The sequence below is a fragment of the Rhinolophus sinicus genome, linkage group LG13, assembly GCF_036562045.2.
Source record: "Rhinolophus sinicus isolate RSC01 linkage group LG13, ASM3656204v1, whole genome shotgun sequence".
Lineage (NCBI taxonomy): Eukaryota > Metazoa > Chordata > Mammalia > Chiroptera > Rhinolophidae > Rhinolophus > Rhinolophus sinicus.
In genome coordinates this window covers 19,484,739-19,512,169 of record NC_133762.1, presented here as the reverse complement: position 1 = coordinate 19,512,169, position 27,431 = coordinate 19,484,739, and the positions used below count along the sequence as shown (strand labels likewise).

Genomic DNA, 27,431 nt, shown 5'->3' with positions numbered 1-27,431 from the left:
ACACTTTGGTGACATTATTTGGACATTTTTCACAATTATTAAAGATAACTCACTTTCCTCTGTAGACTGTAGGTCAAAAGCAAATTAAATCAATGGATTTGCTTCCCTCACTTTCTCAGATGAGTCAGAAGTTATTGGTCAAATGTGCACATGGCCTTTCCACTAAGCTTAAAAACCCAAACAACCTGCTGAGAAGACATTTGGCCAATCTGATTATTTTCTCTATACTAATTGGTTTTACTTCTTCATTGCATTGAATGAATTGCCCGGTTGTTTTGTCACTTTGGGGACACAGCTTAATCCACTTAGCGTGAGGTACTTGTGCTTGGTGAACTATGGGGCTATAGAAACGTTTATCACCATTATTATCTTTTGGTGATTTTTCCTGGGTGAGAATGAAAATATCTTGAATTCGTCCATTGTCATCCATTTTACTTTCACTACCTTAGCCAAGCCACCCCATCTGGCCCCCAAACTACCCTGGTAATCTTGTGACTGCTTTTTCTACCTCCACTCTTCTCTCCCTCAAAGTTAGTCTCCAGATAGTAGCAACAAGCATCTGTAAAAGATGCGGAGCCCGGCTGGAAAAACTGATTCTTCACAATGAGTGTAGACTAAAATCTAGATCCCTTTCCATCAGCCACCTGCACCTGCCAGACCTGAGCCCCTGTTGTCTTTCCCACCTTCGCTTTGCCTCCTGCACTGCTCATGACCCTCATTCCACGATGGTCTACCATTGATTCCTTAACACCCCCAAACTCCTTCCCACCTCAGGACCGCTGCCTCTCGTCTTATTTTGTCTGGAAGGGCCTTCGTGGGCTTGTCTTTCTCATTCTGAAGATCTAATTAAAGCTGTCACTATTTCAGAGGAGAGGCTTTCCTCAATTATGTAAAAACAGTCACCCCCCCATTACTCTCTGTAATATGCCCCGTTTAGTGTTACCCTCTGTAATACCCCCTGCTTATCATGACTGGCTGTAATACTCGCCCTCCCCCATTTGTTGTCAGCCTGTGTCATAGCCTCCTGTTTCTCTTTACTCTCTGTAATACCCCCATTTATCTTTACTGTCTGTGATAGCCCCACCTGACGTTTATTTCCTTCGTGACCCCTGTCACAACCTGAAATGATCTCATCTATCAGTTTCCTTGTCTTTGCTTCCCTCCCCTCCGTGGAACAGAAGCTCTTGAGGGCCAGAGCACCTTTGTCTGGGTCTCTGATTCCTCAAGGTTGAGCATGGTAGCTGGTTTATGGAAGGCCTCCGGGACATATTTGTTGAGCAAAGGTGTGGAAGACCAAAAGCCTGGTTCTGTGTCACTGGATGACTCCACTAGGCAGGTGCTCAAGTCAAGACTGTATGAAAGAAAAATCGCTGCTTCCTTTCTCAAGCTGTCACACGTTTCTGCAGATTTCCAAAGGTGATTTGCTCAGGGTTGGTGCACTTGGTAATCTAGTAACATGCCCCTTGAGATAGAAGAAGTGGGTCTGTTCTTTTGGTTCAAGATGGAGCACAGAACACACTCATTGACCTCTACTTTCCTCTAAAAATCCAGAAGTTAGTAAAGAAGTGTGTCTGTGGTGCACAGGCCCACAAGGACGCAGTGACAGGAGAAGAAACAATGCCATAGTTGGGGCTGGAATGCAGAAGCTGACAGTAACCAATGTAGTAGACCCAAGAGAACGTAATCTTGATTTAACAGTGGGAACATCCCTAAAAACTCAGAAATTTGTCGTACCAGGTAGGACTGAACACAGGATGTTTGGTTGAAAGTCTAAGCAGCAGTCAGAGCTCCCAAATCTGCACTCTAACCCTACTTCTCACAGTGTGGTCACTTCCCTGCAGAATATTAGGTCTTAGTTTCTGGAGCACATACAAAATGCTGGGGGACATGGGGCAGTTAGTTTAGCAGAGAGTGAGGGGGCTATATTGAAAACAGAGGGTTTAACCAAACGGGTAACACTGCATATCGAGCCCCCTGACTCTTATCCCCAGTTGTGACTCCAGTATGCTGGCAGCCTGGCTTGTACTTTCCAGGAGGAGGTTGAAGGGTTCTCGTGTAGGAGCTGATCTATTCGTGGGGAAGATCTAAAGGGAAGGGCTTCAGGGTCCACTTACACAGGGCAACCCGATAGCCATGCAGGGTGGCCCATGGTTGACAAATTGTACTTGTAAAGAGCTCCCCCACAGCTTTTTCGTGCCTGTTTCTTAAACAAGGGCAGATAGTTAAGATCGCTGACTATCTCAAGAAAGCCTCCAATGCGAAAGAAAAAAGAAAAACCAAACAAAAACAAAGGAACTTGCAAGAAGGAGACACGATGTAGGGAGAGACAAACTTCAGCAATAACAACAAATCATTACTGATACTGACAGAGATTTGAGGAGATGTTGGAGCCATGAAATATTAGCAGGCTGCTCTAAAGAAGGAATAATAATGATTAATCATAGTAATAGTGGCCTCTTAGAAATAAAAACATGCTAGCAGAAATAGACACTTAGGAGTTGGGATACAAAAGTGAAAGAATTCTCCCAAAAGTAAAATAAAAAGACAAAGAAATAGAAAATAGGAGAGAAAAGATTGAAAAGAACAGAGGATTAGACCAGGAGGTCCAATAACCTAATAGAAAGAGAGAGAAGACAAAACATAAGGGGAAAAACATCAAAGACATACCATATTTTTCTAAGTCTGAAGGACGATTCAGATCAAAAGGGCGCAGTGAGTGCCCAGACATTGAATGGAAATAGGCCCAGGACCTTGGTGATACTGGGACAGAGACGAGCCCAGGAATTTTCAGAGAGGAGCACAGAAAGGCTGATGACTCATACGTGGTGTTCGCGCCAGACTTCCCAACAACTAGAACTCAGCGGAGTGGCATCTTCCTTTCTGAAGGAAAGTAAATTCCAGTTCAGAATGTTCTACTCGGACAAGTAGCCAATTAAAGTCTAAACAATTTTATTTCACACACTCTTTTTCATGAAACTGCTGGAAGTTTCACATTAGGAAGGCAAGGGAGTAAACCAAGGAAAAAGAAGTGTGAGGGTCCAGGAACCATCCTGGAGAAAATAATTGCCAGGATGGGGTGGTGGGGCTGGAGGGGATTCAGTCCACAGCCGCACATTGGGCCCTGGGCGCAGGCCAGACATTTTCACGGAGGACCTTTCTAAGGACATGAAATGAAACCTTAGACAATTGGGAAGGAGGTTGGGGGGTGATTTTAGTAATAACTCCATGGAAAACTAAGCAAGAGAAAACAGCAAAGTAATTATTAACTCCAGGGAAAACCGTGTTGGCAAGAAAAGCAATGCAATTATAGCACATTGCGTGGCTCAGTGGTGTAAAGCATGTTCCTGAACCTAAAAATGTAAACGCAGAATATTCTAAACAAAACTATGACATCATGGTCATACAACTGTTGAGAAGATAGGAGGGTGAATAGTGTGTATACATATGAGCAATGAAGGTTATGGACGAGGGGGCTCATCCTAAGCCCTCCTCTCCCCTATGAGAAGTCCTAGGCTGTCCTCCAAAGTGGGAAAAAACAATAAATCAAGGCGTCATTCTGTAAACATGTTACCAGGAGGGAAGGAGATAAATATTAAAAGACTCAAAAGTGGTAAAAGATGAGTGTGTGGGCAGATGTAGCTGTTTTTTCTTTTCTTTTTTTTTTAATAAGTAGAAAGGTTTGACTTTTTAAAACTTTGTGCATATGTAACTTTAATAAAAATAAAAGCCGATTTAAAAGTGGGTCTAATGCTTTTCTCTGGTGACACAGCCATTCTAGAAAGTTTTTCTGATCTCTCATGATGGATCTACTCTCTCTGAAATTCTGTGGTCCTTTGGACCTGCATCCCAGGTCAATATGATAAAATAGAGGCAAGAGTAAGGGTGGGGTGGGGTGGGGCGGGGGTGAAGGAAAGCAGCTGTTCCCTCCGAAGACAGAGGCTGTTTTATGGATGTTGTGAACGTCACACCTTTGCCCCGCCTTTCCCCACACCAAATCAAACAGTAACCAGCACAAAACAACAGCAACACAAAACCGGCCGTATGTCCCAGTGCTCAGTGCTCTGATGGCAACTAAGAAGTCACATGTGGTACAGGGGGACATTTCTACTCTCCACCCCTGGTTGAATTCAAGCCCATCTAAAATGCCAGGAAGATGACTCTGAAAAGGAGGCACATGGAATATTTTAAAACATATCTAGGGGTTTTTCTGTCTTTGGCAATTGGTTTTGCCACTTCTTTCCTTAGCAGAAGTAGAGACATTTTTCTTGACCGGGTGAACTGGTTCGAGGTAAATCGATTTCCCGAACGCATCTTATGCGATGAGGGCTAATGAGCGTAGAGCTAGTCATGAAGATGCAGATAAACCCCTAGGAAATTACTATTTGGGGATTTTATAATGTCAGATGTATACAAATATGCCTTCCCCTCTTTAGGTCTAAATCTGCAAGGGGAGACATCCTGTGCCACCTCAGAATTGTCTCTTGGTTGTGGGAACAAAGTGAAGGAAGAGGAGGAGGACAGACCAACCTCAAGAAGCATCTCTCCCGGCACAAGTTCGAGGGCTGTCAGGGAAACAGACACACTGACCGTGAAGGTGGGAGTTTTGATTTCGGACGGTGTCTGCCTACCTGTTGTCTGGATTTATGGCTTTCCTTTCCTTGTTGTTGGTGTTCGCGGTGGCAAAACTTGCTCAGACCCCGTACGGAAGGTTCCCGGCCCATGAGGCAAACACAGGCCTCCAAACCTTGTGTCCCCGAAGAATGGGATGACCCTGACAGTTTGTTAAAAATAATTATGTCATTAATCGTTTACATTACATATTATTAATTCATCCCTGAACAGAGCTGAAATGCTGTCATTCTCTAGGTGCCCCTGCCACATGACATCACTGCCAGCCAGACTGGGGAGGGGGACAAAGGGTGGAAAAACATGAGAATGCTGACTCACACTTTGAAAAAGGCTCATCTGGAAAACTTGAAATACATGGTGCTACAAAGCAGCTCATCCACCCCTTGGGTTGTTGCGATTTAAAATTGGATTCTGAGGACTGACTGGATAATTGAGGGCTCTGAGTTTTCACAAAGCCAGACAAAAACACACAGCACCCCATCAACCTGTTCTGTGTCAACAGGGAGCTTTCCTCACGTTAATGCACTGATTCGTTATGAATGGAAACTTATTGAGAATATGACATTGAAGTTCATGGTTGGTAAAAACTCGTTAAGAACCCAAGACCTTGTTTTCATGGAGGACGGCGTTTCTGACCACAAGTGGTTTGGTACCAATGAACCTTTTTCCTCCCCATTTATTTTCCTTTGCACTTTGTTGCAGGATCTTTCTCCCTCTGCTGATGCGCATGGTGGTGACTGTTGTCCTCAGAACTCTGCTGTCGGGTCCCTGTCATCTCTGCCGTCTGACACCTATGCGGCCGTGGCTGGCAACAGCCTTCTCTCATGCGGCAAAGATCTCGACATGGGATTGCTTGAGACACAGCTGCCACCCTCCCAGGAGCAAGTCTCAGCAGATCCCAGATCGTGCGTTTTCTCAGATACCCAAGAGCCTTCTTCCTTTGTGTCCAAAGGAAACTCCCCCCGCCATGATGTTGCTACCTCTGTGGCCGCCATTTGTACCTCTCTGGGGGCGAGAGCAAGTCACACAATGCTGGGAATTCACAGTGCAGAGCCACAAGACCAGGGCCGAGCTGCAGGGGAGACCCTGACACAGAGCTCCCCAGACAGAAAAGCTATAGCACATGGCATATCCCCGTCACTCTTGCCAAGAAAACCTTCACCTGGGCAAGGACTGTCCAGCCCAGTTCCACTGAGGCCACCTGGAAAATCTCATCTTGAAATACCAGCTTCAGGACCAAGTTCAACTAGCTCACACCCAGAGGAAGGGAGATACAAGACACTTTTTCCTTCTGGGGGGCAATATGAGTGTGGGGAAATGCTCGTCCCCTGCCCTCCTCTAGGAAATGACAGTGAGAAATGTCAAGTATCTGGATTAATTGCCCTGAAGGGTTGTGTGGTTCCTTCTAGCCCAGGGCAGCCCACGGAAATCCCAGAAGCCCCTTCGAAAACTATGAAGAAGAGGAGTTTGGAAGGAATGAGAAAGCAGACCCGAGTAGAGCTCAGTGACACGAGCAGTGATGATGAAGACCGACTAGTGATAGAAATATGAGGCTCTCAGAGAAAGATGGCATCTGCAGTCAACGACTGTTGGTGTTTCACAGTAAATGCTGTCAAGCTGGCGGGAGACCTGAACTCTCTTCATGAAGCACCTAAAGATTAGGAAGCCATTTTGGGTTCTTTCTAAGACATCCTCAACCGACTCCAACCCCCCCAAGTCAGCCTCACCCTTCCCCAGAACCCCTGGGGTACATCCTGCTGGTGTTCGTGTGGTGCCAGGCAAGCCAAAGTTGGCAGTGAAGCCATCTGAGAATGTTCAACACGCGGTGGCTGTGGCTTGGCTCCCCGCAGCCCCCCCACCCCAGTCTCATTCTGTAAAATGGCACTAACCAACAGAGCCACAGTCGACACATTTATCAGCAACTGAACCAACCCCACAGTCAAGGAGACTGACATCTCATTGTAGACTGAGGGTTTGTGTCAAAGGTGGTAAGCATATGTGGAATGGCTGGGATGGCTCGCAAAGATGGGGAGATGGGGCTTGCAAGGGAATTGGGCACCAACAGACTTCTGTCCATTCTGGAGACAAAATCCAGGTTCATTCAAATACTGAAGTTTGGTCAGAACAATTCTCCTCCTTAGTGAAAGTTGTAAATACACTTCAAAATGTCTATGATCTGGTGAAATGCTGATTATCTTTAAATGTTGCACAAATGGTCAATGCTTATGTATGATCCAGTGACACAGCATGTACTGCTCTCGTGCCCGGTGCCTTTTCTGTGGAGACCTCTGAAGCCCTCGGTTTTTCCAGCTCTTGCAAAGGAACGTTGTGTTAAAAGTTAATAGAACAGTCTCTCTAATGAGTCATTTTTTTGAGGGGGAAAAATTCACTTATTTTCCTGTGATTCTCTCTGTCATATTGTGCTCTGAGCAATTTCAATTAGAGGGTTACATTTTAGTAATCTCTGCAGCTTAAATTGATGCCTGCTCATCGTGACGGGAGCCTTTTAGATTTCCTCCAGAAGCTTCAAGGATACAAAACTAATTGGAGTTTTGACGCTGTTTTACATCTCAGTAATTTTATTTTGGGGGCTTGGTGTTACTTTGCTGTCAAATTAAATCAGCCTCTGTATTGTGCAAGTCAGAACAGCACAGATACAATCCCCCAGCATTCCAAGCCAGCGGGCCCGTGCAGAACAAAATAGCTGCTCTGACGTCAGCTCACTCAGAGAGCAGAGGCTCATGTGGAATGCATTCCTCTCCTTCCCCTTCAACTTAGAGATGTCCACTGCTGCATTTCAATACGATTTTATACTTGTTTTTGGTATGATTTTGTACAACTCAAAATTTATAGCCAGCTGAGCACTTTTGGCTGAACTTTGATGTAACAACATTCACATGACAACTTGTACTTCTAAGGCAGCGACACCCAACATGTCCCACGTACGAATATACTTTAACACGTCCTTGCCTGTGACCACGGATGGTCAAGTTTCAAGTATGTCCATATGAAATTTCCAACTTTAGGGTTATTCGTCCAACACCTCAAGGAGGGATCAGCTTCCCCTAGTGACTTAGCATGTATCTGTGGTCATTTCATATGAGCTCGTAAATATCCACATGACTTCGTAAGACAAACATAAGAAGGGAGGGAAACGGGATGGTAGGTGTTCACGTTGTGTACTTTTTGAAGCAAGCAATGGTGATGTGGTGATTGTCGACCCTTTGACTTGCCCATGACACCTGGATAAGACAGGCTGTCTAGGAACGTGGTCTGAGTCCTGGAGGGAGAGAGGGAAGGTCTGATTTTGTCCATAACCGGCTGGGAAATCTCAGTGAAGGCACACACTGTCTCTGTGCCTCGGTTTTCCCAACTGAGAACGAGAGGGTTGGACAAGATGAACTGAATGTCTCTCCAGGCTCCGATCCTCGATCCTGAGGGAGGATGAGCAGCCCTCTCCTTTACATACATAAGGGCTTGGTGGCTTGGAGGGAGTCGCCATGGGAAGGGGTCCCACCCCCAAGAAGTGTGGGTGGGGAACTGAAGCAAAGACACGTGTAGCCAATTATTGCCAGGAAGAATGTGAGCTCAGAGATACTCCATTTAATTTTTTCCCTAGCATTCCAGATGTGGGAGTGCAGTCATCCAGTTTACAAGTGTTGGTTCATAATTCAGAAATTAAAAGCAAAAACAGAACACCACTGAGTGAGTGGGAGACATGTCTGTAGGCTGAATTGTCTGGGGGGCCCTGGTTGGGGGAGAAAACAATCTTCCAGATTCTTCTTTCTGGGTGGCTGCTGAGCTGTCAACCGGATGACTGGACCTAAGTCAGCAAGTCATAGCTCCAAATAGCACTGACTCCAAGATGGTGATGGACGCTCTTTCCGTCTATGAGCCACCATAGCTGGCTGCCACATTCCAACCTAGTTTAAATATGGAAGAATGTTGAGTTCACCTCTAACTCCTGGTGTCTCTCTTACAAAGGTGAGCAGGTTGGCAAACTATCTTGTTTCAGCTGGTCATTTAGCTGGTGGGTGCCATTGTTTACAAGTGTTCCTTATTTTATATCATCATGGATTTATGAAAAGCTATATTTTAGTGGCTTTAAAAAAGCAAAAGTGTATTTTGAATGACCCTCGAGGAACTGGCTATTAAAAATCATCCTAAGGTAAGTATTTTTTTTTTGTTTTTTAGTGAAGAATCCTTTTATAAAGCAACAAATGATCTCTGACTTTTATAAATCTTGATTTCCTATGGGTTTTCTTAAAGTGGAATGCAATTACAGGATACATTTTCAGGATAACACCGGTGACCTATAACCCAGTCTGGGTTACTGAAAATAAGATTTTGGTATTGTCAATTGATGACTGCTGCAGTTTTCTACTCTACAACTGTGTACTGTGTAATGGTTAAGGGAAAACAAATCTATTTTAGAACAGGGCAAACTAGAGTTTAAAGATCAGGGCTCCCCCTCTTTCCCCCAGTGCTGTTAATTTTATTGCTCCTTCAGGTAAGGGTTTTAACCACTGGTGCCTCAGCTTCTTCCATAGAGAATAGTTCCAAGGATGCTGGCAGGAAATAATACAAGGGGTACGTTGAATCCTTTGCTATTCTCTCTGGTCAAGGTATACAAATGTCAGGACTCATGTTTATCTCTCCCTCTGTACCCACACCTGGCCAGATCTTGCTTGTTAGATGCATGGTGGAAAGAGGTTTGTGTGACCCTTGGCAACCTATACTGTTAAGGGACTCTTCAAGTCACGTGGTTTTTGATGGACAGCCTGAAACCTCCTTCTTGTAAGGCATGACGGAGAACACTTCATCTGTCCTGTTGGGTATCACCTTTGAGATTCTGGATGAAGCGAATATACCTTTAATTCACAACCCAGGAGAACCTATGGTTCATTTGCCAAGAGACTTAAAAAAAAAAAAAGATGAGGAGGGGTGCCTCTGGATTCTAGTAAAAACTCTGTCGATAGCACTGTGGATAATTGGGGGCAAGTCAAACTTTCCTTCCTAAAGGTCCTCCTCTCAAGCGCAGATGGAAGGAGTGTCCTTGCAAAAATGCATGGTGACCATGGTCCTTGGCATGAAGGCTGAATGAATGATTTGCACCCTCATGCCAAAAAGTTTTTCCTTGCCTTTACATTCATTTCTTAGAATGATCACATTATTCCTTTTCCCCCCAGCATAGAAATTTGCATTTTGCACAAAATTTTCCTGGTGCAGCAGATTTTTATAGTTATGGAAACTGTCATCATTATCGGAATGTCTGCTGCTCTGCTCCCCAGACATAATTTAATATGGTGAGGTGCACATGGTCCCGCTGGCACTGGGGCGATCGGACTTCTCCCACCACAGCACACAGGGCTCGTGTACTTTTGCTCACTTCAGTTATGATTCCCAGAGTTCTTGTGGGGAAGACTCACTGGCTTTTGAAACACTACCGTTCTCAACACTGAAGCACAATTAGTTGTCCTTATCTTTCAGAACTCATTTAAATCTAGATGTCAGGACCCAGCAAATCTTGCCTGCTGGATCTGTACCCTGTACCATTCTTTTTACCCACGCTTTGTAGTTACGAGGGAATATACATAATTTGGTCTGAGGAAGAACAGGGACATTCGAGAATATTGCTTCACCATTGGAAGGGAAGGAGTCAGGGAAAATAGCAAGTCTCCGTCACTTGGAGCTAGAGGATGCCTCAGTATCTTTGGTTTGTAGTCAACTCTTCAGAACTTACTAGTCTGTGGATTGTTCATAATCAGTGAAGCAACTGCCTTCTTGGTTATTTGTGGAAACTTATTTTCTTCTTTACATGGTTAAATTATTTTGTTTTGATAAAAATAAAACGGAAAATGCAAATGTCTTGTGTGATTTGTTGACATGTTAGCCAAGATGACCACAGCTGTCTCCTGTATGAACGGCATGTCTGACGATTTCCAAGGACTTGACCAGACAGCCTGTCCGCCATCTTGGTATCTCATCCTGCTCAACAAAAGGATCGGGCAAATGATCACATTTTCTTTTCGTTTCCTTTTCCCACACGTCTCGTTTGTTATTGTCTGCCATATTTTAGAGTTCATAGCTTAGAAATGTAGCTAAACTTTGAAGCCACATGAGGGCACTATCCACAGTGCAATAATCCCAAACTTTCCCCCTTAGAATTGGTATTTCTTGGGTATTTAATATTATTCATTAACAGAGAAAAGCATCCTTCATTCAAAACAATACCTCCTTATGACGCTAATTCATGTACTCTTTGCAACGATAAGTGGACTTCTTTTACATACCAGCAAAATGTTATTCTTCTATGTCTATTCCCCTTGAAGCCACTTGAAGTCAGTGCAGACACAACACATTGGAAGAAAAGGTGGGAATGGGGACACAGAAGGAACAGGTGATACTAATTGATGGATCTTTACAGCATTTTTGTTAACTCATCAAACTCTAGTAATAATCAATCCAGTATTTCTAAACTTTAGTATTTTGAGAACCATCTTAATGCTTTTTGCCATGTGTCCACATATGGGTATATATTTTAAGATTTTTATTAAAAATGTAGCTAAAAATGTTGTATTATAATAATAATACAACATTATACTAGTTTCAGGGGTACACAATTGTTATTCAACATTTATAGACCTAAAGAAGTGATCACCACAATAAGTTCAGCAACCATCTGACACCATCCTATGCTATCACAATATTACTGACTATATTCCCTATGCTGTACATTACATCCCCATGACTTACTTGTTTTATACCTGGAAATTTGGACCTCTTATTCCCCTTCACCTCTCCCCCCTTTTAAAATTTATCAACTACAGTTGACGTTCAATAGTATTTTATACTAATTTCAGGTGTACAGCATAGTGGTTAGACATTTATGTAATTTAAGAAGTGAACCCCCTGACTATTCTAGTATCCACCTGGCACTATACATAGTTATTACCACATCATTGCCTATATTCCCTAGGCTTTATTTTACATCCCCATGACTATTGTGTAAATACCAATTTGGAGCAACTCAGCAAAAGTCTCAGAGCACACTGAGGCCAGTGGCCATCCACCTGGGGCCCAAGGACTCTGAGAGTTTTCCAAAAAGGCATGCGATGTGAGAGAGGATCCCTGCTCACAGAGAAAGTGCCTCCAACTGTGCTGGAGTTGGAGGGGGCAGGGTCCCAGCTGAGTCATCAGGGCGGAGTTCACCAGGCCAATCAGATTCAGATTTGGCCGTAAGTGTGGGAGGCGGGCTCAATACAGGAAAGATGGCGCCTGCCTGCCGGCTGCTTGGGAGGAGAACCCCTCTCTGGGAAAATGCCAACTGTCTTCCAGGAGGCTCCCTGAAGCCACACACCTCACATGTCTCCGAGGCCCCTCAAGTCACCATCCTGCTACTGGAGCCCAAGGTGAGTGTCTGCAAGCTAGTGCGTCTGTACGCAGGCCGTTTAAGAATGTCTGGGTTTCCCGCCGCCTTCTGTCCCACCCAGATAGTTGGAATTCCCACTCTTTTTCACAACCAGATGTTGTGGGGGCTCCTCTTCCCAGCACCAGTACTCTGGGCTGGGGAGCCTGGTGTGAGGCTGGGGTCCCTTGTTCCTTTAGGGGCAATCTTCACGGCCAAGATATCTCCCCTGATTCTCAACCACCACAGGGAGTTTGGGGGCTCACTCTGCATCTTCACCCCTCCTACCAGTCTCGATGTGGCTTCTTTATATTTTTAGTTATAAGACTTCTGATGGGCTGAACTTTGGATGGTTCTCCAGGTTGATTGTTCTATAGTTTAGTTGTAATTTTGATGTGTTCAAGGAAAGACACAGGCTCAGTGTTTGTCTATTTTGCTATCTTGGATCGCGTCTCTACTTAATACTTTTATTTAAATGATCTCTGTCTTAAAGAAGCTATTATTACGCTAAGTAATAATATCTGTGAAATGTCAGCCTTAATTTGGTAGTTATATATACTTTCTGATAGGCATTAAAATAAAGTAAAACCATTAGAAGTTGTTCATCCAGGTACCAAATCTCATCTTCATACTATTGGTCGTTCGTCCCCACACTCAGGGAAACATTGAGTGAATCTAAGAGGTACAGGCATTGTTAGTTTCTCTAGTTATTCTATATTCCTGGTAAGCACCGCCCTCTCCCCATTTTCCCTCCAAACCAATAGAACTGGTGACTACAAGCAGAATTGTAGGTTTATCAGAGAAGTCTATTTAGTCAAACTTCACAGTTGAGTAATTAATATTCCGAGTCAAAGGATTATCATATCTTTTAGTCTCAGAGGAATAATCATACATTGTCTTTATATATATATTTTATAACCCCCCTCATGCTCGCCTGCCTTCCCCTGTCCCCCAGCTCTCACTCGCTCTTGCCCAATATATATAATTTTGCTTTGGTGTTTTGTTGGTTGGTTGGTGAGTACAATATGATAGATAGGAAAGCCTCATTAGGGATTCTTGCCGAACCACAAGTACTACCATCAGTTCTGTTGAAAGACTTGCTTTCAGACTATTGAATTAGAAGCAAATGGATGTGGCTGTGCTAACAATCTTGGAGAGCAACTTTCCAGCCTCCTGCTTCCTGACAGCCTGTTGGTCTTTGGGCTGTGAACACAGAAGAACGTGCTGTGTGGTGTCTAGGACCCTTGTCTCCAGCTGTGACAGAGGTCCACTTTCAGTCTCCCTCAGCTTCTGCCAGAGGCAAAATTCATCCTTATTTTACTATAAGACCAGGTCTTATATAATGTAATATAACATAAGACCGGGCCTTATATTAATTTTTGCTCCAAAAGATGCATTAGAGCTGATTGTCCGGCTGGGTCTTATTTTCAGGGAAACAGGGTATGTAACAGGCACATGAAGACACAGCAGTGAAAAAGACGTACAGGATTCATGGGGCTTTTATTTGAGGGGAGGGAGTGTCAATTCATGACCCCACCAGGCAAACACATATGTAAATAATATAATAGCAGATGGTGCTAAGAAGTAAGAAAGCTAAAGGGATGTCAGAAAGTTTATTTACCCTGATTCAAAACACTGAATGCAAAGAAACCTTTTTCTTTATCTGTCCTCAGTGGAGGAGTACCATCCTAAACATTAAGATCTGTCTCCTCCGTTTCACGCACACAATCTCAGTTCTTCTCACATGAAGCAGAGAATGTTTCAGGGTGGTGTCTCACTGCTCTGGTAGTTTTTCTTGCTCTCTTGGGAGCTTCAGTTGGTGTCAGGAAGCGTTTCCTCCACTGAGCATGGTTATTGGGGTCTGCCTGCACTAACATGCTGACTTCAGGTGCCTCAGCACACAGGAGATGAATGCTTCTTGGTTCCCACAGTAGCAAGAAAACCCAGGTGGGCATTCCATTAGGCCTAATTTCCTTGAGAGAAGCCATCAAATATTCGACGCCTTGATGCTCTCAATCCTGAATTCTTTTTCTCAGGAAAGGTTCAGAGATCACCCTTCCAGGCAGCAGTTCTCATGAGGGAGCAATTTTACCTCCTGGCAATGTCTTAAGACAGTTTTGATTTTACAGCTTGGGGGAGGGGTGCTACTGGTACCTGTGAGTAGAGGCCAGAGGTGCTGCTAACATCCTCCAGTGCCCAGGACGGTCCCCATAAAGAAGTCTCCAGTCCTCCATGCCAGGGGTGCTGAGGCTGAGAACCTCTGGACTATGGAGATGAGGTCACAGACTGTCAGAGACCCTAGAGCAGCTCAGTCTTCCCACTGATGACGCAGCTGGAGTGGGGAGAGAGATTTGCATGCTCAGGAGCAGAAGAGAGTCCAGACTCCACACCCCAGGCCAGCAGCCTTTGCGTAGCATCGCATCTGAACTCCCACAGTTGCGTTAGGAGATGCTTCTAAAGACTACACACAACAGACCATCTATTGGTTGTGGTTCAATGAACCACAAATCTCATTGTTTTTACTCTTTATTCCACCTTGAGGAGAAAGCGCCAGGACGTGAGAAGGTAAGTTATGTGAACAGATGCCTGAATGTGCAGTTGACAGTCAGGGAAGATTTATAGAGCAAAAGACCGGATTTTCCTGTGAGGGTAAACAGAGCCCAAGCTGCCATACAGCCTCCCTTGACTTGCAGAGCCAAATGGATGGATGGAAATGACCACTGATGCCAGGTGCCCAGAAGCCTTCAGATTCAATGGCCATGATCTGGCTTGGTGGTTTGGGTCTTCTTCTTTTTAGGGGAAACTGAGCACTGCAGCATTTTGTTCTGGCTTGAGGTGGGCACAGCTGTGACTGACACCAGGGTTTCAGCCCTGAAGTTCAACTTTCTTGCCATGACGTTCTGCCTCCGAAATTTTCCATTACCTTCTACTGTGGTTGCTCTATTTTATAAGGATTTTCTGCATTAGGGTTTGAAAATATCAATGGATTTCCGGTTAACTGGAAATTACCCAGATAATTAAATTATCCAGACGATCCCATTCCCCCAAATGTTCTGGTTAATCAAGATTTGATTGTGTTTGTTTTGCAGAAAGAAAGCTTCTCTCCTAAGACATTTAGACTCAAATGGGTGTGAGCGGTGCCAATGTGGTCCCATAATTTATGCACTTGAGTCGCTGTTCCGTGGGCAATTTTGGCAGGGATCACAGGCACAGACAAAGGAGATATTAACAGCAAAGAAGACATCACCCGAAAGGCTTTGGAAGACAAACACTTCACGTCTTCAATTATAAGACAACCTGATGCAGAGAGAGAATAAATTAATTTAAAAACCTCCTGCACAAAGAAAGTAATGGAAAAATACATTACAAGGAGTGATCCCTTTTGTGCTAAAAACAAGTGATTTGGAGAAAACTGCATGGGACTGAATGTGTTAGTCTTATTATCTTTTTTCTGGTTTTAAATTCTTAGGGGAGAAACAGAGAACAAAAAAAAAGAAGCTTTCATTGTTTCAACAAACATTTATTGGGTGTTGAGTATGTTGCCAGGCACCAGGCTACACTTTCTGTGACTTTCTACTTTTAAAATGACTTTCAATCATGTGAAAGAAACTTCTAGATGCCTCATTGCTTATTCCAACAATAGTTCCAGAAAGGCCATTTTTTTCTGGTGTGGTTCAATATAGGGGTGTAGCTGGGAATATCACTTGGTGTTTTCCTCCCTGGGAATCTGAGTTTTAGGGGTTGGTTCACCCTAGGCTTTGGGGGACATCCATTTGTAAAGAGAGGGTCTCAGATGGCTAGAGTTGGTGAGAGTTTCAGTCTGGCTTTTCCTGGAAGCAGACTCTGAAACGGAGTGCTGTGTGTCAGAGGTTCACAGGGAGGACCCTTGGGAACCACGCCTGTGTGAAGGGAACAGGGAAACAGGAAAGGCAGAGGGGCAGGCTGAGCTCTAACACGGATCGTGACAGCATTGGCCAACCCAGGGGTTGTGCTGGAGAAGGGGCTGACCTTGGAGGAGGCAGCTGAGGTGATTCCTAAAGGGACCAGTGGCTAAAGGCTGCCTGCCAACAGCGCTGCCAGCAGCTGGGGCAGCAAGCAACCCTTCACCAACGGGGAGCTGGGTGGCGCTCCACAGAATCTGCTACAACAGGGCGCCACAGTGGGCACATCCATGTTCCCTCCATCCTTCTTTCCCTGCTTCCCTCCTCCCTCCCTTCCATGCATCCAACAAATATTTATTGAGCATCTGCCATCTGCTAGATATTACACGTTATTTACTTACAATTTGATAAGTGGTGACAAGGGACCATAGCAGGTGAGAAAAGAGAAAATAATTGGGGGAACGAATAGAATCAGGGAATCTTTAGTGTGAACTCTGAAGGATAAAGTAGGACCAGAGGGAAACGAGTGAGTAACTGGTGGAGGGAGCTGGAGTTGGAGGGACTGGGAGGACAGCGTGGCCCCGAAGTGCTGTGTGGTACAGTGTGGGGTGTGTGGGGCTGCGCCCGCAGTGGCCAGATCCAGGGGATTGTGTGGGGAGCGTGAAGGAGGATGCTTTCATCCTGAACATTATAACCAAGAAATGCACTGCAGGCTGGGGGAGCCAGGAAGGACGTTCTCTTGGGACTGGAAACCCGGAAACTGGCTTAACATTTAAATACAGACTCCTGCCGGCAAGGCTTGCATTGTTCTTGAGAAGGGGAGGTGCCTAAGATTAAAATAGCTTCTTTCAACGCTGCGCAAGCCGCTCCAAATTCTATGCAGACCCCTGTACTTTTTTGTCTCGGCATCTTATTTAACCTGATCACCGTCATTGTCACAACTGTTCATCCATATGGAATAATCAAAGCTATAAAACGAGATACTTAAAGCTCGGTCAGCCGCCGAGCTTTGAGACTGGCAACCATAAACCCTCTGATGAAGGAGGAGGTGGCTTGAGTTGCCTTGCAGGTTTTGCATTCATCTGGAAGGAAAGGTGAAAGAGAAAGGTCTCTAACGCCCAGAAGATTCCCAATGTCGGATGTCAGTGCTGTGTCTTCTGGGACTCACGGAGTAAAGAGTTTCTTTTCTGACTTATGTAGGAACAGAATTTAAAGGTACTGGGATCTGAGAAAATTCCGGAAGATTAGATTCAGATTTGGAGTCTCCCTTTCTTCCTCCCTCTCCCTCATTGTCTCCTCTTTCCAGAGAGAATGGTGGAGAGCCTCGTTGTGGTTTGAGGAAGAGCAGGCCAAGAGAATGTGTGGTCCTCCTCAGGGCTTGCTCCGAACACCTCACCCGTGGGGGGCTGCAGTCTTCTCTTCAGCAACCTCAACGCTTACTTAGCACACATTTAAAGTTTGGAAAGCTTAACCTTTTTGATTAGTAGCTGAGTTCTCCCCCGTAGAGATCATCCAATTAAAAAGCCAGTTTCTGGGTCCGTGCAGACCAGTCAACTTTTATTTGGTACTTAAAAAATGGCCCACATGTGACAGGGAGCACGTCAGAAGAAGCACTTCAAAATGTGCCGTCTTCAAAGTGTCAGAAGATAACACTTCAGGCCTGCGAGCCTGGGAACAGAAGGTACATATCGGTCTTTAATTTTGGAACCGGTTCAGGATGAGGAACATTTAACATCGTAAACCAGCAGTGGCTTAAAGGCGGGCCGCATGAAGCCCCTGGAAACAAAGATGAGCTTGTTGTCCCAGCTGCCCTGGTACCTGCCTTGTCCTATGCCGCTGACCCAAAGCTCAGTGCCTCCCGGGAGGTGGGGGTGGGGGGGTTGGAAATGAACCCCGATTCCCCATGCTGTGACAACTCAGTTTTCACAAGTGGCCACGAGAGTCAAGCTGCGGTCCCCTCTCGTGGGACACATCTGCCTCACAACATGAACAGGGCTGGGGAAGTGACAGTCCTCTGCCAGGAGAAACCTGTGGACCTCGGAGTTTGCAAGAGTGATGTGCAACGAAGGATCAGGACCTCACTGTATATTTCATCACTATTTCATCTGGGGGAGAAAGAGTCTATAGGAGGCTGGATGGAGAAAAAAGCCACAGACTGTACTTTGATTTCATAAGCAGATTGTTGGAAATTACTGACAGATTGAAGAAAATAATATGCTCTGGAGCAGCAGGGAACTTCAGGTGGAAATCTAATTGACTTCTGCCCTGAACCTGGGGGCTGGGGGTGGGCGAGCCAGATTATTAATTGCCACTGTGGTCACTGCTTAGTGGCTGCTTGTGTGGTGGGAGGAAATGTAACTTTCAATTACATACATGTGAATTTCTCATGACCACCTGGTGTGCCAGAGAGGAGAATTCGTGTGGGTGGGGGGCAATTAGAGTACTGGGGGCCAGCACCGTGGGGGTATAAAGCCCCGATCTGTAAGGACCCCACCTTGACAGCATTATTTTCCTTTCTGCAAAGCCCTTGCCTGAATAGATTTCAGATTTGCCTTGAATATGAAATACCTCTGGATGTGGTCAGCCATTTTCTATCCCCAAAGTCAGAGAGACACAGGTGGCAGGTTGTGTTGGGCTTTAAATGATTTTCAGGAGTTCACTCAATTGTTGAGTTAAGATGAGGGGGAAACACAGGAAGGCTTTCCCAAATTAATGTGAGTTCTTTAGCAACCAAGTTTGGGAGACCCTCTTCTGCTGAGCTTCCAGTTTTCCGCTGGTATTCAAATGAAAGACAAGGTTTTCGTGATGGGGTTGATAATAAGAAGGGATGATGGTTTCCTTTATCAAGAAAGTCTTTTGCTTCCATGGAGAAGAGACCCGCCCCCCCCCCAACACTCACTCGTTCTTGCTGATTTGCATATTGCCCAGCATGCACTGGGAGTCCCAAGTGCACCAGACAGGCAGACTCAGAGATCAAGACAGCCTTGGTCTCGCTCTGAGGAAGTGCATTTCAGCCCCAACACAGGGCCTGTCACATGATAGGCTCAAAATAAGGTGTGTTCAATTACACTGTGTAAGCTGGAACACTCATGCTTCTATTCAACAAGCTTTTCCAGAGTGCCTAATACACACAGAGTCATAGCCAACTAGTCTCTAGATAAAACCAAGGATTGAATGAGAGTAAGTTCAATGTCTGGCTAAATGCACAGGCTTTGGACCCAGACAAACCAAGTTCAATGTCTGGCTAAATGCACAGGCTTTGGACCCAGACAAACCACGTTCAATGTCTGGCTAAATGCACAAGCTTTGGACCCAGACAAAGCTCGGTTTGAGTCTGGCTCTGCTCTGAATTTCTGTCTGGCTTTGAGACTTCTCAATGCCTCAGTTTCTACTTCTGTACAACGGGGACAGTCAGAACCAGCTCCCATTGCATTAAATGAGTGCTTTACGTCTCTTCATCAGCAGCTCTGGTCTCAGGAGTCCTTGCTACCCTTAAAATTGACTGAGAACCCTAAAACGCTCTAGTTACAGAATCCCCATTACAAAGTAATGGTTGCTATTTACCGTATCAGAAATTAACACTGAAAACATTTAGAACAGTTTATCAATTCATTCTAAAATAGCAATAATAAACCCATTATATATATTTTTTATGGAAAACAGTAATATTTTCCAAATCGAGAATCTAGTGAAAAGAAGGGCTTTGTTGTCCATTTTCACAACTCTCTTTTAATGTCTTGCAATAGCACACTCCGTGTAGCTTCTGGAAAACTCTGCTGTGTTTTCCTGAGAGAATCTGAGTATAAAAGGCAACACCAACTACATGTTAATGTGAAAATGGTGTCCAAGCTCTTGAAAGAAGTTGGGGGACAGGTGACAGATCACATCATGAGCGTGACATGTAGGTCATTTGATCTTTGTTATGTAACAAACTGTCCAGGGTAAGGGCCATTTTCATTCCCATTTTACAGATGAAGAAAATGAGGTGCAGAAAGGTTAAGGAACTTGCCCAAGGCCATAGAATGAAGAGCTGCAGACCCGACTGTCTGCCCCCAGGGTCTGTGTTCTTCCCACTACAACCTGTTGTGCAGTGAACCCAGAACAGTGCCAGTAAATGTGAGCTGCAGGGACAGCCATGAGGTGGTGTGACATCCTTTTGTTGCCTAGCTGATCCCACCCCATCCTCCAAGGTCCAGTTCATCTCAGTGCTCAGAAAAATGCGCGGAGGGAGGGGCGGAATGAGAGAACCCATTGGAATCGAGAGTCGAAGCTTTGGGAAATAATCATTAAGAATCTGAATATTCTTTAATCCTCCGAGTCCTCATTCTAGAACATCTTCAGGAACTAGAAACCATTCACAGAAAAAGAACTGTCTGTCTGATGGCCTGGGAGACTGTAGAAAGTTCCCTAGCCATCAGAGCCGCTCTCTTCCAGTTGGCTTACTTTGTGGTGGGGCCAACCCCACTGTGCACGTCTGTGGAGAACACATGACGCAGGCATACTTAAGGGACAGGGGAGAAAATGTCATGTCAGCACAGGTCTCACTTTGACCAAAAAGGTGGGTAGTTGATTCAAACCACTTGCAGTTGGGGGTACACTCGGTGGCCTAGTAAAAACACAGGAATGGTCCCCATACTTTTTTGTTTTTTTGTTTTTCATGAACCATTTACTCTTTTTGGCTCAAAATAGTCCACAGACATTGCAACTCACCTGTTCCCATTTGCCAGTTAAAAAGAAAGGGGAAAAAAAAGAGAGAGAGAGAGAGAGAGAGAGAGAGAGAGAGAGAAACCCCAACAACATTAGAATTCATGGGAAGAAATGAGATTGTTTTTGAGACCCTGGCAACTGGATTTCTTTGTTTGATTAGCATAAGTGAATTATTAATTCAGCACAGAAAAAGCACAGGTCTTTGTCATATGAAAACTCATCAATACCACAAGAGACCTTCACAATCCAGGATAATAATGATATCTGACATTTGCATAACGCTTCCCAGTTTACAAGGCCCTGCCCTATACTCCCCGGGCTTAACTCTGAGAGCTGCATGGAGTACAGTTTCTGTCCTGGGTGGAACGAGCAGGCTACTGTGTTTCCCTGAAAATAAGACCTAACAGGAAAATAAGCCCTAGCATGATTTTTCAGGATGACATCCCCTGAACATAAGCCCTACTGCATCATTTGGAGCAAACCTTAATATAAGACCCTGTCTTATTTTCAGGGAAACACGGTGGTAGCAGGGGCCTTTTACCTCCTCACCACCACGCCACAAATCATGGACAAACACTCTGGATTCAGTCAGAAGTGCCTGGGGATGGGAGGGGGGAATCATTAATATTTATCATTTCTTTTTGCATTCCCAAACTCAATCATACTTTTTTCAGAACTTGCTTTTGAGAATGAAGGGCCATAGGCCCAGCTTTGGTGAGTGGTCCAGTCTGAGTCTCGGTGACCTCCGTTCTCCCATCCTGACCTTGATGGAGCCGTTTGCTAGGGCGACCAACTTGGCCTGGCTTGCCTGTGACTTTCCCAGTTTTAGCCCTAGAAGCCCAGTGTCCCAGGATTACCCTCAGTCCTGGGCAAGTCAGAAAGGTTGGTCATCCTACACTTGACAATCTCTGATCATGTCACACACTCTGAGCCCACCACAGACGGCCCTTTCCTTCATCTCTGCAGTTTTGCTCAGGGCTGCTGTCTGCCTGGAGCTTAATATTTCACAAGTACTTTTGGGCTTGCTGGCAGGACTGGCCCTACAGTCCGAACCCAAGACCTGTTTCCCTTCTGTCCCTCCTCCCAGCTCTGTCACAGCAGTGGGGCAGGGGTAGGTGCTGGCATCACAACACCCATTCTCTTTGGGGGAAACCCCCTTAGTGTGGTCCTCCTCCATCATTACAGGAGCCAAAGAGCACTGGAGGTGCACGTTCCTCATCCCCACCCCCTGGGACTCTGGCCCCGGCCAATTGTGTGCTCTCATCCAAGACTCTGAATCTTCAGGGAGACACGAAAAGACTTCGGGACCATTAGAGCCCACTCAGCACCTGGCAGGGGAATTCTGTGTGCAGAATCTTCCCTTAATCTTTCTCTTAATATACACAGCCATCCATCATCCATCCATCATCCATCCATCCATCCATCCATCCATCATCCATCCATCATCCATCCATCCATCATCCATCCATCCATCCATCCATCCATCCATCCATCCATCCATCATCCATCCATCCATCATTCATCCATTCATCATCCATCATCCATCCATCCATCCATCCATCATCCATCCATCCATCATCCATCCATCCATCATCCATCCATCCATCCATCCATCCATCCATCATTCATCCATTCATCATCCATCATCCATCCATCCAGCCATTCATTCTTCTTTACCACTCCACTCCCTTTCCTCCAGTACCGTTAACCACCATACAAATGCATTAATCATTTTGTTTGTATTTTTGTAAAATACGTATGTTGCTTTGTATGCACATACACGTATACACACAAATCTTAAGTATATTGCTCAGTGGACCTCACATATATATAATTACCACCCAGCTCAAGATACAGAAGACCTCCAAAACCCAGAAGGCTCTCTCAGGCCCCTCAGCCAATTACTGTCCCCTTCACCCCAAGGTAACAACTGTTCTGACTTCTATCATCATGGATAAATTTTGGTGCATGTGATTTCAATTTACATAAATGGTCTTGTTATGTATCTTGTCCTGTTTCTTAGTTTTTTCACTAAGTCCTATGTTGTTAAGATCCATCCGTGTTGCTAGGTGTTCATTGCACCCATCATTTCGAACTCATATAGAATACTTCACGTGATGGCCCGACCTGCTTGTACCCGCCCTCTCTCGGGTGGCCTCAGCTCCCGAGGATGGCACGGCGAATGTCCCCACTGTGTTTGTGCATGGGAATCTGCCAGGTTTCTCAGTTTGCTGACACTTTAGAAGGTCAAGTTTTCAACCTTGGGGTGGGGGTGGGGAATTACCAAGTGAACCTTTTGCGTGTGTTACGTCCTTGATGCTTTTGCTAAATTTGTCAGTGTCTCCCTGTGGACAAGGGGGATGTGGCCACCCCTCTGGGACATAGAACCCTCCTCTCCTCATCGGCTAATCTGACTCACCAGAGCCTCTCAGCACCTCTTAGCTCTGCTAGGGTGACACGGGCCATCGTGGTGAGCTCACATAGCCACTCCGTGAGGCTCGCCAGCTTGCCTGCCATTCAGCAGCCGAGACGTTGTAAGAGGAGTCTTTGCAGGAGGTCACAGGGAAGGGAGCAAGAGTGAGAGAACAGCAAACGTTTGTCCATAAAGTCTTCTGTTGTGTGTTAGGGTCGGGCCAACGGCTGAGGAACCTGGAGGCCACCGGCCTGGAAGACATGGCCCATTTGTATCTGGTCTCACCTGCCTTCTGTCTGTGAAGAAATTCCTGGAGGCTTGTAGGTGGGGGTGTGGAAGAAACGTTTTCCCCAAAAGTTTAGGGACAAAATGGCCTGAAAAGCGCCATTCTGCCTGTGAGGCCGCCTGCCCCACCCCGAGGAGCTGACTTGCTCAGGATACAGTAAAGCCTCCTCATCCTGTGCAATTTCGAGAAGATCGGAAAGGTTATACTGGGGAGGATTTAGTAGCTGAAGTGGGTAGGAAAAGAAAATAAATGAATAAAAGAAAATAATCACTGTCCTCCAGGGTGTGGCCTGAAAAGTATCCACATAATCCTGATTTCATAATAATTCAAACCAGATGAAGAGCACATCACAGCCAACCCCACACCAGTCGCTCTGATTTCTGATCGATTATTGCGGGAATGGCATTCAGAGAGTCCAGGAGGAAGAGTGTGCTGTGAAAGTGCTCCCAGCTCCCAGACACTGGGAAGGAGAGCAGAGAGGGTGTCGGCCACAGACTCCAGAGTGAGGCAGGACTAGCGCCAAATCCGTATTGTTTCATGTATCAGTTATACGACTTGGGGAAAATTACTTACTTTCCTCACCTGTAAATGGGGGCAGTAATTGTTCTTGCTTCACAGGGCTTACAGGCGCTTCAAGGTAGAAACGCTGCGAGGCACACCAGAGATCAACACCCACAAGGAGCTCCCTTAATGTCAGCTCTTTGCTCAGTTTTCACAGAACAAACCACAGGGTTCCATCAAGTGGTCGCCACGGAGAGCCAAGGTCAAAGTGAGATAGTGGAGCCATTGAGGTCTATCCATGGTGTGGTCACTGTCGTGCGGGGCGGCCTGCAGGGTTTCTGCTCCCGCTCCCCACATAAGAACGCAGGATGTGGTGAGGCCAAAAAGGAACACCCACGGAGCCATAGGTAGGGGAGTCACACCACTATACTCTCGCTGGAGGCTGGAGTCACACGACGTGCGACCTGCTGTCTGCTTTCTGCCAACCGACCAACTCTCTCCTCGACTTCCCTCCCTAACGCAGCTGCGGCAGTTATATTAGTGGCCAATGGCTCAAGGGCCACAGCTGACGGCCCTCTACTACCCGAGCCAGCACCTTTCCATGTGAGGCCAAGAACCTGGAAACCGCTCTCTGGGGCTCTGTCCCCACAGTCACCGCTAGATACTCGTCCTCCAAAAACACGTTTACTCATGCAGCAAGATGTTTTTATGAGAGGGCAGCACTGTTTGTCACACAGCACTGTGACATGATGGGAACACCTTCAGTGTCCATCACCGTCACTGTGAAATACACCAGGGTGTGTCCATTCAGTGGCTATTCTGCGCATTAGAAAGAGTGAGTAGATTGGTACATATGACTGGGAAGGGCAACTGGGTCCAAGAGGAAGGCGTGAGACCATGTTAATAGGATGTCTGTGTTTTTGTCAAAATAAGCAAGAAGGAATAATGCGTTAGAGTTGAGCCTAGAAGAAAACAGTGAGAAGAATATGTATGAAGAGTTGATGGTGACCTTCTCACGGGAGGCTGGTATTATAAGCAACGTGGTCATATAGTTAACTGGCCAACATGGGCCCTTCTGAGAGTCAACGAGGGTGCTTTGCTAAACCTGCACCGCAGGCATGGACCAGAAGCCATGCGAGCCATCTGGGGCCACCCCAGGGACTTTCCTGTGTGACCAAGAGCAGTCAGGCTCTTGTTTGCTAGTGACAGAAGCCAAGTCAAACCCACTTGGCTCTTATTCCCTTTCCCCGAGCCCGTCATTCAGTGGGACTGTGATTAAGCCAGGCCTGGATGAGGGGGGGGGACCTTGGGGACTAGAGCCATCCTCTGGGGACAGAGCATTGCCCAAGCTGTATGCGTAGAAGGGAGCATGGATACTGGAAAGGTAGAACCAACATGTCCCACTGAAGTCCCCCGCGTACTTGTGCAGCCCTGGGAGTGTCTAAACTTGAACCCTACTGGGAGAAGTTCAGGGGCAGAGGCAAGTAGGGGAAGAAGCGTCCCTTCAGAGAAACCCCCGTGGGTAATGCTGGAGGCCACTGAGGACTCAGAAAAGCAAGAGGGTCAGTGAGGAGAGGAGGAGAAAGGGAATATCAGTCCCGGACCTTGAAAGGGCATGTTTTGTTCCTTGCACCGGAGCGAGGGAGCTATATTTTGAAGAGCCAGCTATGGTGTGTGCGGGAATGTGGTGCTCTGAGCGGCCAGTTGGCTTTCCCTGATTGGAAGCAGCTGTGGGCCTTTGCGTTTGGAGCGAGGCAAAGAGTTTGGTGTGTTGATGGTGTTAGAGGTTACCCCGGATGATTTCCTGCCACCCAGGCCCCACCGAATTGGAACCATTTTTCAACCTGCTCAGACATCCAAGACTCACAGGGGTTCTGAGGAGGTCTCCGACTATCCATCTAAATCAGTCTTGCGATGTTTTTCCTGCGACTGCTCAAACGATTCAATTATTGTGCGAGCTCCCAGCACCCAGACCTCGCAGGCTCATTCGCTGTCTTCCCTGCAGAGCCCTTTGGGTCAATCACGCTTCCAAGCAGAGAAATGATCCCCATGAGGCCGCCTCTCGTGATTGAATTCTCAGGAGCCCTGGGAGGGTTCTTGCAGTGTAAACAGCAGCCTTAGAGAAGCTGCTAGAATGATCAGATTAGGAGACAATGATTCCCCTGGACAGTCCCCATACCCACCAAATTGGGGCAATTCATAGTGCCTACCTTAGAGGGTTATATTCTTCGGCAAGTTTTTAAGTAACTTTTTTATTTCGAAATAGTTTTAGGTTTACAGAAAAGTTGTGAAGATAGTACCTGTAAAGCTGGGCCCCAGTCTGCCCCATTTTGGACATCTTCCATTTGCCACAACTACAGAGACCCCCTCCCCCTCCCCTGCCATGTTACTGTTAACTAAGCTCCCCGGTGTATTCAGGTTTCACTAGTTTTCTCCTAATTTCTCTTTTCGGCTCTGAGACCCACCCAGGACACTGCACTGCATTTGGTCGTCATGTTTCCTTAGGCTACTCTCAGACTTTCCTTGGTTCTGATGACCGTAACAGTTTGGAGGAGGACCAGTCAGGTGTTTTGTGGAATGTCCCTCAGTGTGGATTTGTCTGCTGGGGTTGGCTTTGGGGAGGAAGGCCACACAGGAGAAGTGCCCTTCTCGTGGCATTGTATGGGGGTTCACGCCATCATTTAGCTTGATCGTAGACCATCATTTTGAGGACTCAATGATGTCACACTTGTAAGAGGCACAGACGAGTGGCTGGCTCATAGCAGATCTGTGATGAATAGACAGATGGACTAATGAGTCGGTGGTTAGGAGTGTTCACTTTATCAGGTTGTGTGTCTGTGTCCGACAAAGACAAATCAGCCTTACCTCATTCCCTCCAGGACCCCGCAGGCTGGGTGTGGACAGCCACCCCCACCTCCAATCCACTCTGCTCTGTTCAGCTGCTTCAGAGTTAGGTTTGGAGCGCTGGCAACTGGGACGTGTAGGAAACCAGAATGTGAACCAAGACGGCAAGTTCTGGCCCTGGATGAAAAGGGACAGAGCAACAGCTCAGCATGCAGTGGGGACAGTGAGTCACGAGAAGGATGGAGAGTCTCTTAAAAAGCTCTCAGGAAAACTGTGTGGCCAAGAGAACCAACCCCCGTGGCTCTTGCACTAACTTCCCATGTAACCTCGGAGAATCGCTTCAACATGGTGCAGCAACAGTGGACTGGCCTTTCTCACCAGGTACTCTTCGATTTAAGGTGATTAGCCTCGGGTGCACGTAGATACAAGGACAAAAAAGTCCCGGTCCTCAGAAAGCTCAGTCTTAGAACATTGTGAGACTCAAAAGTGACAAAACATATACAAAGTGCTTCAAAACGAGGAAGTGCAATGCAAATGTAAGACTTTTGAATAAAAGGCTGAATGGGCATCCTCTGTCTTTCGAGTCGCTTTCTCACCAGCACGGAGATCCCATGGCTACCACGATCTTCGAATATAAAAGACGCTGCTGTGGAGGTTTCCTTGCCTCTGCATGGCTGGTCATCTTCTGTAACAAATAGGGAATTTTAAAATGACAATCTTTCAACCAGGTCCTGTCACGGTGATTGTGACTCCCTGAAACTC

General features: G+C 46.0%; 1 protein-coding gene across 3 annotated transcripts in view; it reads left to right on the top strand.

Annotated features, from left to right (window-relative positions):
• Positions 1 to 6,978, top strand: part of ZNF831 (zinc finger protein 831) — a 99,647-nt gene extending 92,669 nt beyond the window's left edge. For 2 of the 3 annotated variants that reach the window (XM_019757164.2, XM_074317338.1), the window contains exons 5-6: positions 4,434 to 4,594; positions 5,332 to 6,978. In XM_019757164.2, coding sequence (XP_019612723.2) covers positions 4,434 to 4,594; positions 5,332 to 6,180 — 1,010 coding nt within the window. In that variant the 3' untranslated portion in view covers positions 6,181 to 6,978. The remainder of the gene's footprint in view (positions 1 to 4,433; positions 4,595 to 5,331) is intronic. The other variant, XM_074317339.1, reaches the window with a different exon arrangement.
• The last annotated feature ends 20,453 nt before the right edge of the window (positions 6,979 to 27,431 follow it).